This window comes from Urocitellus parryii, chromosome 7 (genome assembly GCF_045843805.1).
Source record: "Urocitellus parryii isolate mUroPar1 chromosome 7, mUroPar1.hap1, whole genome shotgun sequence".
Classification (NCBI taxonomy): domain Eukaryota; kingdom Metazoa; phylum Chordata; class Mammalia; order Rodentia; family Sciuridae; genus Urocitellus; species Urocitellus parryii.
Window position 1 is genome coordinate 163,656,805 of NC_135537.1, and position 14,903 is coordinate 163,671,707.

At 51.4% G+C, this 14,903-nt stretch overlaps 1 protein-coding gene across 1 annotated transcript; it reads right to left on the reverse strand.

The window, feature by feature from the left end:
* Nucleotides 1-1,000: 1,000 nt before the first annotated feature.
* Hap1 (huntingtin associated protein 1) lies at nt 1,001-7,755 on the reverse strand. Its single transcript, XM_026386830.2, is given in 13 exon segments — nt 1,001-1,457; nt 2,206-2,244; nt 2,524-2,615; nt 2,752-2,905; nt 3,181-3,260; nt 3,597-3,727; nt 5,194-5,260; nt 5,338-5,437; nt 5,649-5,821; nt 5,932-6,060; nt 6,063-6,097; nt 6,411-6,491; nt 7,296-7,755. Coding segments are annotated over 13 exon segments (1,998 nt in total).
* Between the last annotated feature and the right edge of the window lie 7,148 nt (nt 7,756-14,903).

Genomic DNA, 14,903 nt, shown 5'->3' on the forward strand with positions numbered 1-14,903 from the left:
CCTGCTGAGGCCAATCCTGTTCTGTCTACTGGTGACCAAAGGGCCATTAGAGGGGTGGCAGACCAGATAGAAGGAAGTCTGCCAACAAGTTATAAACTAGGTTGACCCACCTGGCCAAGTGGGGCACCAGGACCTCCTCTGTGGGGAGGGATGGACCAGGAAAGATGCTGGATACAGTGAAGTTAGCTCAGATCCCGTTGCCCACAGTAGGGAATAGGCTCAGATTGACTCCTAGCTGCATGACCTTGAACAAGTGACTTTAGTTCACTGAACCTCACAGTTTCCTCACCTAACAAATGTGAGGCAATAAGACCTGTCTACAGGGGTGTGAGGATTAAAGGAGCTAACGCAGGGTTCGATGTGCTGAGTGTCACAGGCCACCTTTCATCTCTCTGAGAACTCCTTACAGGTGGGCCCAGAAGGCCAAGGCTCAGCAGGTCCAGCTCCCCAAATGTGGGGTTTCTAGCTGGGGAGAGGAGACCCTGACTCACCCATCACCCTGCAGGTAAACGAGTCCACCTCCAGACTCACCCAGGGGACTTCTCCAGCTGTGGCCCTTGCTACTGAAGGCCTTCATATCAATGCCTCAGTGGCCCCAAAGGCCCCTTTTCCTCCCAGCCCCTGGGAGGGTGGCTGGCCCTGTCCTCCTCCAGCCTCCAGTCCTGGGTGAACAACTGGGCTACTGCTGCAGGGTTGGGGAGCCCTGGAGACAGAGTGGGTAGGACCGAGGGTGGGGGAGGGGTGGACAGATAGGAAGCTGAGGAGCACTGGGGGAGGACACAGTCCCAGCCCTGACCCCCAGTCCAGCCCGCAGGAGAAAAGTGGGTGGAAAGCTGGACTTCTAAGCAGATTCCACAAAACGAGCATCAGGACCACAGTTCCCCTTGAGGAGGACCTGAGGTACCTATGCAAATGATATGCAGAGTCCATGCAAATCAGCACGCTGGGTGGGGCCGGGATGGGGTAAGTGAGCACTTGGAGGCTCGCCTACCCTCCCCTCTCATCGGCTGGATGATCTGCAGCTGGTCCGGCTGGTCGGAGGGAGGCCGTCTCGGGAGAGCTCTTCTTTCTGGCGCATCTTCTGCCTCAGCTGCCGCCTGTAATGGGCATCTTGCCAGTTGGCTAGTTGCTGGAGGACATACTTCATGTCCAGGCGAGAAGGGCCCAGGCCGCTGGCCTCCAGGGCTGAGGTCACCACATTCATCCGTGTGGCCTCATCCACCTCGGGCTCCACCTCCTCCCAGGCCTCAGTGTCCTCGGACACCAGCTCAGCATCTTCCGACAGTCCTTCCTCAGCTGGCCCCACCTCCTCTGTGGCCCCCAGCTCCTCCTCAGGCACCAACTCCTCTGCAGGCTCAAAATCTTCAGGCGGCATGAGATTCTCTGCAGGCATCAAGCCCTGCTCAGCCTTGAATTCCTGCTCCTGCTCTCGCTCCTCCCTGTAGCGGGGGTCATATCTGGGCAGGGAGACAGTGACATAGTTCCATATACCACTGGCCCCTCCTCCACTCCCCCTGGACTCTCCCACCCGTGAGGCCGAGGAGCAAAGTCCAACCAGCAGGACCACCCCCCCTCCTCTACGAGCTCTCCTGACCCTGCCCTGGCCTGCACAGAAACTGAGGGTCCCTCCCAAGGTCTGTCCCAGCCAGAGAAGAGGGGAGCTGGGAACTAGCTTCAAGGATTCACACACCCAGCCCTTGCCCCAGAAGAAAAGCCACCAACTCTGCCTCGGTCCCAACTTCTCCTATATCCCCTACCCTGCTACAAGGAAGTGACCAGCAGGGATATTCACAGCCCACCCCCCAGCTAGTTGCCATAGGAACAAAATCCATTGTAGAAAGGCTCAGACAGGTCAAGTAACTTGCCCAAGGACTCATGGTAAAGAGACTGAGTCCCAGATGGTTCTATCCCAGGTCATTTGCCTCTCAGTTCCTGGTCAGATGAAGGGAAGGCCTTGGTTCCCACTTAGAGCAGCCTTAAGTAGCGCACACCTGTAATCTCAGGAAACTGAGGCAGGAGGATTGCAAGTTCAAGCCACCTAAGGGACAAGACTTGAAGGAAAAGGGAACAACTCCTTCCCAGAACAACTCTCAGTCCAGTGGGCCCAGAGAACAGGGCCTTCCCTAGAGTCCTAGGGTCACAGAAGCAGCTACACGTGGCTACCTGGCTGCTGACAGGTAAGATGATGGGAGATGGCCAGCTTACCCCAGGTTGGACGTTTCCCGTGCTGGCATCCCATAATTCCTTAACAGAGAAAAGGACCTTCAGCATACTGAGGCAATAGAGCTGAAACTGCAAAGTCCCTGGGGCCCAGTCACGCCAAAAAATCCCAGGGACAAATGATGCATCTCAGACTATGTCAACAGAGGAGGGGGCTGGGTGGTACAGGGAAACAGGGGGCACCATGGGAAGCATGCCAGGGCAGAGGGTGCGGGCCAACCCCTCCCACTCCAGGAAAGCTCACCCACTTGGTAAGCCAGGGTGAGCATGGCCAGGCCAGGGTCCGGGGTCCCAGCAACACACCTGCCCATAAAATACGCAGGGTCCGACATGATCCTCCTTAGAGACGTTCTGAGCTCCTCAGCCAGTGTCTGTGGGAGATTTGGAATTGCCCCCTACAGTGGAGACGAGGGACATTGGCAGAAGACAACCCCCAGGGCCCCTATCCACACTCAGACACAGAAAGGGACTGAGAGCAGAGACACAGGGCACATGGAGGTAGTCGGATACAGAGTCAAGGAGGGTCCTCACCAGAGGCACAGTGTACGCATAGTGGGTGACAGAGCCAGAGGGTGCCACAGCATGTTGGCGGAGGGTCTTCACCTCCTCCGGGCGCTCAAACACTACACCCCCGCAGTCCACATACTTCTCCCGCAGGTCCTGCAGTTGGGAACCCAACCAGAGGCTGTGTTGGGACTCTAAGGCCAAGAGGCATGAGGCCTAGGTTCCATATCCAAAGAACAGCACACAGGGTGACCCTGGGCAGGTCCTTGCACCCTGCTCCTCCCAGACCTCAAGTGACCTGCCAGTTGGGTCAGAAAGGAAGGGAGCAGAAAGGGACAAGACCCGATCCCTGCCTGAAAGCTGCTGGTCCTCTTAGGAGAGCCAGGCAGCTGCCAAGGGCTTCAGGTCTCTGCTTCAGGCCAGGGGCTCTCAAGGGTAGGCAAGAGAATGGGGCACCTCACCTCTTCCTGGGGGTGCACATGGACTCCCTTCTCGGAGGCCAGCTGATGCTGCAGCTTCTCAGTCTCAGCCCCATACTGCAAGAACCCAGAGCCCATGAGCCCCACCAAGGTCTCCCCAGGCCAGGCACATGCACCCCACCCCACTCTACCAGGCACATCAAGGAGGGTTTGGCAGCCCTTGACATATAAGGTAGGGGAGTCATGCGGCCTGGGAGAGTCTCTGAGAGGGCCGTGATCCCCTCCTTGGACAGTGAGTGGCCATGATGAGCAGTTCTCTGGCATCTCCACCAACACCCACACAGAGATGTTGGGCCTGGTGGAGGCCAGTGCTGCATGAGGCAGGGGCAGGGAGAAGGAGACTAGGGTCCCACAGCCTGGACAGGTTGGGGAGATCCCCACACTCCAACCCACCGACTGGCAGCGCTGCTGCAGCTTCGCGATCTGGGCCTGCAGCTGGGTAATCTCCTTCTGCTGCCGTTCATAGTTCTCCAGTCTGAGCACCAGCACCTCTGACAGCTCGGCCATCTGCTGGCTGGCCTCGGCTAGGGACGGGGTTCAGGTCAGCCCCAGCTCCCTTGTGCCTATCTGTCCCCGCTCCTCAACCCCCCTGGAGGGCCAAGGGGTCCCACAGGGTTGGTGTTCCTCACTCAGATCTTGTCAATAAATGTTTATGACAGCAACAGAGACACCAGGGTACATGGTCGACAAGACCTGGTCCCCAGCCCACACTGAGTTCAAGTCTATTGGGGAGACAGCTGGGGGAAAGAACTCATCGTAATTCATAATATGGGCTACAACAGAGGCAATGTCAAGGGCACATGGGAGAGGGCATAGCTGTGCACCCCACAGAGTCTTGCAAGGTCTGGGAAAGGTTCTGGGAAGAAAGAACCACGCTGAGACCACAGGGCAGGTAGGGCTCCACCAGGAAAAGAAAAGAAGAAACAAGTCCAAGCGGAAAGTGGAAAGGCTCAGAACCAATCATCAGACAGTGGAGGGGTGTGTTCAGGGCAGTGGGGTTATCCTTTGTCCAGCAGGAAGCTTTTTGGGGGTTTTAGGCAGAGGGCTGATATGGTCAGATTTTAGAAAACTCATTTGGGCCAGCTCAGGAAACTGAGGCAGGAGGATTGCAAGTTCAAAGCCAACCTCAGCAGTTGAGAGAGGCCCTAAGCAACTTAGCAAGACCCTGTCTCAAAATAATAATAATAATAATAATAATAATAATAATAATAATAATAATAATAATGGGGCTCAGTGGTTAAGCACCCCTGGGTTCAATCCCTGAAACTCAAGAAAACTCATTTGTGCTGTATGCAGAAGGGCCTATAAGAGCACGAGTGTCCTGGGATAGATGTAGCCAGAATCTCAGGGAGGAAAGAGACTTGAGATTCATAGGAGGTAGAAGCAACAAAACTTGGGGACCCAAGGGGCCACTCGGGAAGCTGTGAAACCCAGGGAGAAGGAAGGCCAGGCTTGGGTGAGAGGACAGCATGAGCTCAGGTATTGTCTTTATATATCAGGGACCAGACTTGAGCTCCTCGGGAACAAACACTGGGCCTGCTCATCTGCATAAATATAGTACATAGAATGACACCAGCATGCCACCCACCCACACATGACTCTGAGCTAGCTCAGCCCTGGGTGCCTGGCCTCTGGCAGCTCCTGGCTCCCTCCTTGCTCCCCTAAATAACAAAGGAAACAAGCCTAAGGAAACAGGCTTCAAGTAGTCATGTGGCTTTGGTACACTCTTTACAATCTGCACAAAGCACATCCTCAGGTGTTGCTTTCTTGATTTTCATAAACCCTGGGGAGATCAGCCTGGGCAGTGGGATGGGATCATTAATCCCCATTCTAAAGATGAAGGTTCTGAGAGATCAAGGAACTTGTCCAAGCTTACACAGCTACGAAGTCCCAGAACCAAGATTTGAACTAAGGTCTCCATACTCCAAATCCCAGCTTCTTCCCTCCACTCCTTAAGACAGCCCCCTACCCGAGTTACAAAATCACGTACAAAACTGCTCCACACATTCCAGGATGAGCATCTGCTCCTCATCCTCCAGGGTGTCCAGTTGAGAGGCCTGGAGGGAGGGAGAGAGGAAGGGGCAGGGCCATCATCACCCACTGCCCAGGGCCTGCCCTCCTCCCAGGTCTTCACCTCCTCTCTCAGCTGGTCATTCTCCTCCTCCAGCATCCTCAGCTTCTTCTGCAGGGCTTCCAGCTGTGGGCAGTGGTGCCGGGACTCCTCCTGAGGGGTCCTGGGGAGAGAGCAATGGGAGTCAGGACACAAAGGAGTGGAGTTCCCAGTTTCCATCTCATCCAGGGCTTTACACACCAGGGCTAAGAATGTGGTCTCAGTGAGTCCCAGCAACCCCGCTAGCAGATATGCTGCCTGTGATCCCCTTTACCAAGGAACCAAGAGGCTCAGAAAAGGGAAGGAACGCCCAGGTGCAAGGGCAAGATGCTCACGGCTTGCGGGCATCATAGGGATGATCATGCTTTCGCTCTTCCTCTCCTTCATGTTCCTCTTCTTCATTCTCTTCTTCCTCCTCCTCTTCTTCATCCTCATCCTCATCCTCAGAGTCTGAATAGAGCTGAAGGAGGTCATCCCGCAAGTTCACCTGGTGTCTGAGGTGTAAAATCTGGCAGGAGGACAGGAGCCAAGGGTCAGGGAGTAGACAGGCAACAGGAGCAGGTGCTGACATGAGAAGGGTGTAGACCAACCCCCACCCCCTCCTCCCCTGCCAGTTACCTCCTCCCTGGCCGAGCCCAGCATGGCTTCCAGCTTGCTGTTCTCCTCCATCAAAACACTGTTCTGTTTCACCAGAGACTGGCCAATGCGAGCTGCCGTATTCAGGTCCCGCTCTCTCTGCAGAGGGACCACCACCCATAGGGTATACCTTCCCAGTTTCTGAGCCCTCCCAGACAGTTGGAAGAAGTTAGGGGTACAAAGGGATCACTAGGAGAAACCATCCCCATCCCCTAGTTCTCCAGGTACCAAACCAGAGAGTACCGTTAACCTCCTGTGGAGCCTCTCTCAGTTTTTCCTTATGGAAAAAAAAGAGGCCCAAGCTACATGTCTTCCAGGAGAGGGACCTTCAGCTTGACCGCCCCCCAAGGGGGGGGCAGGCAGGAAACAGACAAGACCCAGAACCATACCACACACAGGGTAAAATTAAAATGGGCACCAGGCTAAGGTCTGGAGCTGGCTTTGGGTGGGGAAGGTGGTACCCACCTCCTCCAGCAAATATAACATCACTTTGATATCTTCTTGGGTGATCTTCTTGACTGGAGGTAGGTTAGGACAGAGCGCTGCAAAAGGTGGGGATGGGGAGAGAAAGCCCCACCATGTCAGGAATGTAGCATATGCTACCCACAGCTCACTGCTCCCCTCAATACCCAGGGTCATGGAGTAAGAAGATGGAGCTCCCTTCCTGCCCCAAAAAGACTGACTCATCACCCCTTACCCAGCAGGCAGCCTAGCCAGCTCACCAGAGCCTCCTGGGTCATAAAAATACGCAGTCACCCACCCCCACACCTGTTGCGTGTGCAGAAGAGAGGATGAAGAGACTTCTCCAGCACTGATTGAGAGGCACCTAAGCCTCTAGAACCAATGCAGACGGCTGCCCTAGCCCCCCGCCCACTCCCCCCCCCCCGCGGAGGAAAGCGCAATCAGGACCCTGGCAGCAAAGAAGTGGCCAAAGCCTCCAGCTCCGCTCCGCCCGCCCACCTCTCCACCGCCGGAGAGCCCCGCCGGCCAGCGCAAGCTCAGAGCGCGCCCGGCAGCGCCCTCCCGCAGCCCCCGCCCCTCTGCTGGCACTGCGGTAGACGGGGAGGGGGCACTGAGAGTGCGCAGATCTGCCGCAGCAACAGGCGCGAAGAGGGGGCGGGGAAGAGCGCTGGCCCTGGACCTGACGCACTGACAAAAACCAGAGACCCACAGAGATGGGAGATGAGGAAGGGGCGACCAGACAGGCATCGAAGAAAGTGACATCGCGGGGATGATGGAGGGATGAGACAGTACCAGAGAGGGCGAGGCGCCCGGCCCGACAGAACCCCTCCTCCCTGGAGCTGTCCTAGTCCCACCCGCTCCGGGATCTCAGGGACCCAGGTTACCTTCTTCCAGTTCTCGAATGAATGCGGCGCGCGCAGGGCCGGACACCCCAGGACGCCTGCCAATGTAGGCGGCAGGTGTCTTCCAGATGCTCGCCGCCTTTCCAGTCCCCAGGCCAGTGGCCTTGGGACCATAGGGCCCTTGGAATATAAAGCGGGTCCACGGCGCATCCGAGTTGTCAGGCACGGACTGGCCAGATGGGCGCTGGGCTCCCGTCTTGGCTCCAGTCTGGGAGGCCGGGCGAGATCCGGATTGGGATCCTGAGGCTGCTCGGGAACCTGTCCCCTGTCCAGTCCCCGGTGCCTGCGTGGGGGCGGGCTCGGGCTCTGGAGTAGGACTGGCTACCGGCGGGGGAGCCGGGGTAACTGTTGCTGGGTCCCCGGAACCAGGCCCGGAACCGGACCCGGAACCGGACCCCGGCCCTTCCCCGGCGCAGCCCTGTCCCTGCTCTTTGGGGCGCATCTTGAGTCCGCAGTCCGCTGCCGCAGCCGAGCCTTTATAACCTGTGCCCGGAGCGGGCGCCCCCGGGCTGTACCACGATTGGAGGAGGGGGTAGCTAAGGAGCAACTAGTGGTGCCCGGGACTCGGAATCGCACAGGAAAGAAACAAGTGGTGGAGAAATAGAGGGATTGCGTAAAGAAAGAGAGAGGGAAAGAGTTGGGTGTGTTTCCCGCGGGTTCCGCTGGTTTGGGTTCATAGTGAAGGATTTCTCCTCCCCTTTCCATCTCCGGAGAATGGTTCCGCCCAAAGCCGCCGCTTCGCGGAGACTAGGGTACCCGGACTTGCGGGTCCCTATTACGAGCACCCCCTCCCCTCGCCTTCACCACCGGAGGAGCTTCCGGCTGCCTTCCCTGGTGTCGCACCAGCTAACCCAACGTTGTAAATACGGGCCAGGGTGACCTGTGCGTTAGCGCAGTAGGTATCACATCTTCCCGGGTTGACCGGGCTATAAATTCGAACTCCAGTACCAATTTCAACGTGCTACCGGACCTGGCGCGTCACACACTGATCCTCTCGCTCACACCCCCTTGTTTACCACTCGGCATCTTCCATCTTATTGCGCTTCCTCTTTCTTTACCTCCAACCCTTATTCTCTTTGCCCACCCCTCGCCATCCTGACCAACACCTGTTCTTCTCGGGAGAACCCGCTAAAATGTCTTGCTGTGACAGCTCCTCTAACCCCCACCCCCACCCCCGTCCCAGAGCATCCCTTATCTGGTGGCCTGTACTGATTGATGTTTGTCTTCAAGACCAGACCATGTGCCTGTGAGCACAGCACAGAACCTAAGGTCGCCGGAAGTCGGTAATGAACTTGGGGGTGTGGTGGTAAGGAACGCCATGGCTATTCCTGCAGGAACCTACAGGATAAAAAGAAATGGCTATTGCAGATTCTTTTCAAGTCTTGAAATCATCCTTGGGGGCTCCATTTCCTTCTCAATACCAAATCAATCGCCAGGCTCTGTTGAATTTATCTTTTTAATTATTTCTCAAATGTTGATCTCCTAAAAGGTCTGCACTTTTCCCAGATGAGGATTTATTCTCTATTCTCAGATTATCGTGGTACCTGCACTCATACGCCCACCCCACCCTCCTTGCCCTAGATCCAGATGTGTTATTCCAACTGTGACCCATCCTTCACACCTATACTCCTATCTAAGCTAGGGAATGCCAGGTGCCCCCTCCCAGTAACTACCAGTCTGAGCCTGAGCCTCAAACAAGGGCTGTTGCTAAAGGTCTACGCTTAAGACAGAGGCTTCTAGTGCCTTAGGGCCAGGTTTCCTGGACACAGCCTGTGTTTTAGTCACTGTTTTCACTGTTGTGACTGAAAGATCTGACCAGAGCAATTGTAGAGGAGGAAGAGTTTATTTGGGGGCTCACAGTTTCAGAAGTATCAGTCCATAGAAGACCAGTTCCATTCCTTGGGGCTCCAAGTGAGGCAGAACATCATGGTAGAAGAGTGTGGTGGAGGGAAGTAGCTCATATGATGATCAGGAAGCAGAGAGACTCAACTCACTAGATACAAAACATATATATCCCCCAATCCACACCCCCACTGCCACCTCCTCCAACCACACTCTACCCACCTTCAGTTTCCACTCAGTAATCCCTATCAGGGGGCTAATTCATTGACTGTCTTAAGGCTTTCATAACCCAATAATTTGTCCACTGAACCTTCTTGCATTGTCTCACATGTAATTTTTTGAGGGACACCTCACATCCAAATCATAACAACCTGGAAAAAGAAAGACAGGAAGAAAAGAAATCCAGGAAGGATCAGAGTTCCACACCCACCAGCCCCCAACAAGAAACACTGGCATCAAAATGTTTCCTTCTAGCCGGGTTCTATGGCACATGCCTGTAATCCCAGCAGCTCAGGAGGCTGAGGCAGGAGGATCCCGAGTTCACAGCCAGTCTCAGCAAAAAGCGAGGCACTAAGCAACTCAGTGAGACCCTGTCTCTAAATAAAATACAAAATAGGGCTGGGGATGTGGCTCAGTGGTTGAGTGCCCCTGAGTTCAATCCCCAGCATTTCCCCTCCTCCAAAAAAAAGTTTCCTTCTATCTGGGTTCATTCATTTGACAAACGTGTATTGAATGCCCACTACATATGTCAGCCACTGTGCTAGACTGGCTAGAGCAGGGACTGAGAGAAACCAGATCTTTGCTCTCCTGGAGTTTAGAGTCTGATAAACAAGAAAAAGATAATTACATATTTCAGTACATTCTCTGAACCATACAAACAGGGAGCTATGACTGAGAAAACCAGAAAGTACCTACGCTGACAGGTTGGAGAAAATCATTAATCACATAATCCTTTTTATCTCAGCCCACATCTGGGATGTCAGTCTACACAGCCCACTCAGATGCCCCTCCCTCCGAAACAATAGCCTCCCTCCGGAGGAGTCCGCGTTTCTCGTTCCTGGTTGGTAGCTGAACCTTGGGCAATTCACCTCTTTATCCCCCCATCCCTCACACGCAGGGATTCATCTGCCCACTTATCAAAGTGCAGTCCTATCTAATTTTGTTGGCTATGAATCCAGCCCCTACATGAGCAGGGGAATAATAAAGAACTGGTACCCCAGCCAAACTTGGACCCCTGCCAACCCCTGACCACATGGTGTCCACTCCATCTTCCCCTCCTTTCCCTGGGACACTTCTGCCACATTGTTGAAAATATCTTGTGAGCCCAGAGTCCTTGGAGAAAATAATGGGGCACCTGAGATCACACTGTTTTTTATTACGGGTAGAATCTTTAGAAACTTTTGTTGGTTTTGTGTCTTCTTTAGTCTCCTTTCTTCTTATCCTCCTAAATCATTATTCATTCCTCCGACATATGTTTATCAAGCACCTGATGCCAGACATTGTGTCTGGATTTGACACACATCAGGGAGGGGCAGCTACCAGCAATAAACAAAGAAATAATGAAAGAGAAGCCAAGTGTGTGTGTGTTGGGGGGTGGAGGTTGAAAAGGAGCTGTCAGCAAAGGAGAAGGAGACAGTTGAGTCCTGAGCTGGGGGCAGGAGAGAGCATGGCAGGCTATTCTTGAAAAGAGGTAAGAGGCTACAGCCAATGCAGACCTGAGCCCAAGTGGGCATTGGAATGAGCAAAGGGGATTGCAGGATGGGTCAGGAAGGGAGCAGCAGGGCCATGGATGGGACCTGCCCACGGCAGTAGAGAGCTTTTCATCCCAGGGTGACATGATCTGACTTAAGTTTCAACAGGAAGGCTCTGTCTGAACATTGACAGTGAGAGACAAAGGTAGAAGTCGTGCGGCTATTAAAAGGGCTACAACCTGTATCTACAGTTGTCCTTGCTATCTTTGGGGATTCCAGCACCCACCACACACACCAAAAGCCTCAGATAGTCAAACCCTTCTATAAAAGGGCATAGGTAGTGCCGGGCACAGTGGTGCACACCTGTAATCCCAGTGGCTAGGGTGCTGAGGCAGGAGGATTGCAAGTTCAAAGCCAGTGTCAGCAACTTAGCAAGGCCCTAAGCAACTTAACAAGACCTTGTCTCAAAAAGAGTTTGGGAGCTGGGGTTGTAGCTCAATGGTAGAGTGCTTGCCTAGCATGTGTGAGGCACTGGTTTCGATTCTCAGCACTGCATGTAAATAAAATAGACATCCATCAACAACTAAAAAAAAAAAAAAAAAAGGTGGATGTGATTCAGTGGTTAAGTGCCCCTGGTTTCAATCCTGGGTTCAAAAAAAGCTGGGGGCATAGGCAGTATTTGCAAATGACTTTTGAGCATCCTCCCACGGGATTTAAGTCATCTCTAGATTACCTAATATAGCCAGATGTGGTGTTGCACACCTGTAATCCCATTGATTTAGGACGCTGAGGTAGAATAATCACAAATGTGAGGCCAGCCTCAGATATTTAGTGAGGTTTTAAGCAACTGGAGACCCTGTCTCAAAGTCTGGAGAATAACTCAGTGGTAAAACATCCCTGGGTTCAACTCCTGGTACCTAAATAAATAAATAATAGAACCTAATACAATGTAAATGCTGTATAAATAGCTGTTAGTTGTATTGTTTAAGAAATAATGACAGCAGAGTATGGTGGCACATACCTGAAATCCCAGCATCTCGGGAAGCTGAGGCAGGAGGGTCACAAGTTCAAAACCAGCCTCAGCAACTTAGCAAAGTACTAAGCAACTCAGTGAGACCCTGTCTCTAAATAAAATACAAAATAGGGCTGGGGATGTGGCTTAGTGCATGAGTGGGTGAGTGTCCCCAAGTTCAACCCCTGGTATCCCCCCAAAAAACTAATAATGACAAGGAAAAAAATCTAATGTTCAGGACAAACATGATTTTTTTTTCTAATATTTTCAATCTACAGTTGGTCAAATCCATAGACACAAAATAGATGGAGGCCACTGTGAATGATTTTGCATTGGAATCACCTCTGCGCATATTTTAGACATTTTGCATAAATTTACCTTATCCATACATGCCTTCATATGTAGTTATCAAAATCCTTGCTATTTTTTAAATCAAGGTAAAATTTACATGCAGGGAGTCAGGCATGGTGGTACACTCCTGTAATCCCACTCAGTAGGCTGAGGCTGGAGGATCGCAAATTCAAAAACAGCCTCAGCAATTTAGTGAGACCCTGTCTCAAAAACATGTTTATAAAAGGGCTGGGAATATAGCTCAGTGATAAAGTGCCCTTAGGATCAATTCCTAGCACCAGAAAAGGAAAAAAAAAAAGAAAGGAAGGAAGGAGAGAAGAAGGGAAGGGAGGAAGAAAGGGAGGGAGGGAAGGGCAAGCAGGCTGGGGATGTAGCTCAATGGTAAAGCACCCAGGGTTCAATTCCCAGAATCAAAACAAAAAATTTACATGCACTGAAATGCTCAGACCTTAAAGGAACCATGGAAGCTGTAATCAGTTTTGACTGAATGTGAATCAAAAACACAAATCATTTCTATCAACCTTCTTAACTCTTTCCCAGTCAACCCCTATCCCAAGAATCTAGGACTCATCTGGTTTCTTACCTACCTATTCAACATGAAATAAGTGAAATCATACAGTATGATTTTTTGGGTGTCAGGCTCACTCAATATCATATTAACCCTTTTTTGAATGTATCAGAAGGCCGTTCCTTCATATCACTAACTATTCCTTGAGCACAGTCAGTGCATTCTCCTATCCATGGGTACCCGGGTTGTCTCCAGGTTGGAACTATTACAAATAAAGCCACTATGAATGTTCTTATGGAAGCCTTTTAATGTACATACCTCTTGACTTTGCTTTAATGAATACCTAGGAGTGAAATTGCTGGGTCACAGAATGGATGTATATTTAATTCTCTCAAAAACTGACCACATGGTGGCCCACACCTATAATCCCAGCAGTTAGGGAGGCTGAAGCAGGAGGATTACAAATTCAAAGCCAGCCTCAGCAACTTAGTGAGGCCCTGGCTCTAAATCAAATATATATATATATATATATATATATATATATATATATATATATATATATATATATAAAAGAGTTGGAGATATGACTCAGAGGGTAACTGCCCCTGGGTTCAATCTCCAGTACAAAAAAAAAAAATCCCTGCCAGATGATTTTCCCAGCAACATATGAGAGTTCCACTTGCTTTCATCCTCACCAAAATTCAGTGTCAACAATTTTATTTATTTATTTATTTGCGGTGCTGGGGATGGAGCCCCAGGCTTCACACATACTGCGCAAGTGCTCTACCTCTGAGCTGCATCCTAGCCCCAATAAACTTATTAATGTTATCCAATCTAGTGGTTAGGTAGTGGTGTCTCTTTGTGGGCTTATTTTACACTTCCTTGATACTTAGTGATATGGTAATTTGTGAACATCCCTTGGTAGAAGTGTTGGTTCAAGTTTTTAGTCCATTTGGGGGAAAGGGGAAGTTGATGGTCTTGTTCTTATCAAGTTTCAAGAGTTCTTCATGTATTTTTTTTTTTATTTGTACTGGGGATCGAACTCAGGGACACTCAACCACTGACCCACATCCCCAGCCCTATTTTGTATTTTATTTAGAGACAGGGTCTCGCTGAGTTGCTTAGCCCCTCACTTTTGCTGTGGCTGGCTTTGAACTTGTGATCCTCCTGCCTCAGCCTTCTGAGCTCCTGGGATTACAGGTGTGGGCCACCATGCCCCACTTCTTTAGGTATTTTCAACACATATGTAGTATTTTCTCCTAATTACTGTGGCAGCCAGCCTCCAAGACATCCCACAGTGCTTCTGCCTGCTGGTACTCATGCTTGTATGGCCTCTCTCAACTAAAGGCAGGGCTGACCTGTGGGAGCAATAGAAGGCGACAGGAGTGACTTTTTTTTCCCTTTTTTTTCTTTCTTTTTTTTTTTTTTTTTTTTTTTTTTGTGCCAGGGATCAAAACCAGGAGTGTTTAACCACTGAGCCACATCCCCAGCCCTTTTTTATATTTTATTTAGAGACAGGGTCTCACTGAGTTGCTTGGGGACTCACTAAGTTGCTGAGGCTGGCTTTGAACTTCCGATCCTCCCACCTCCGTCTCCTGAGTCGCTGGGATTACAGGCTGCTCCCAGCTAGGAGTGACTTCTGAAATGAAGAAGCCATGTCAAGGGACACCGACACACCAGCTCTGTGAGGAAGCCGCCTGGAGATGGTCCTCCAGCCCAGTCAAACCTTCAGAGGACCACAGCTGACCACAGCCAACAGCCGACCGCATCCTCAGAAGACACCCTAAACCAGAACAAGCCACCCCCAAATTTCTGACCTGCAGAAGCCATGAGAGATGATAATGACTAGTGCTCTTGTTTTAAAAAAACATTTTTAAATTTTTAGTTGTAGATGGACAATACCTTTATTTTACTTATTTATGTGGTGCTGAGGATTAAACCCAGTGCCCCACGTGTGCGAGGCAAGCGCTCTACCACCGAGCCTCAACCCCAGCCCACTAGTGTTCTTTTAAACTGGTAAGTTTTAGGATGATTTCTAAAATGATGACACCATGGCTTACCTATTTATTTTCTTGATGACATTTTTTTTATAACCAGAAGTTTTTAATTTTGATGATGACCAATTTATGAGGTTCTTCTCCCTCCCCTCCCCCTCTCTTTTTCATTTTTAATGTTCCCTTTTCTGA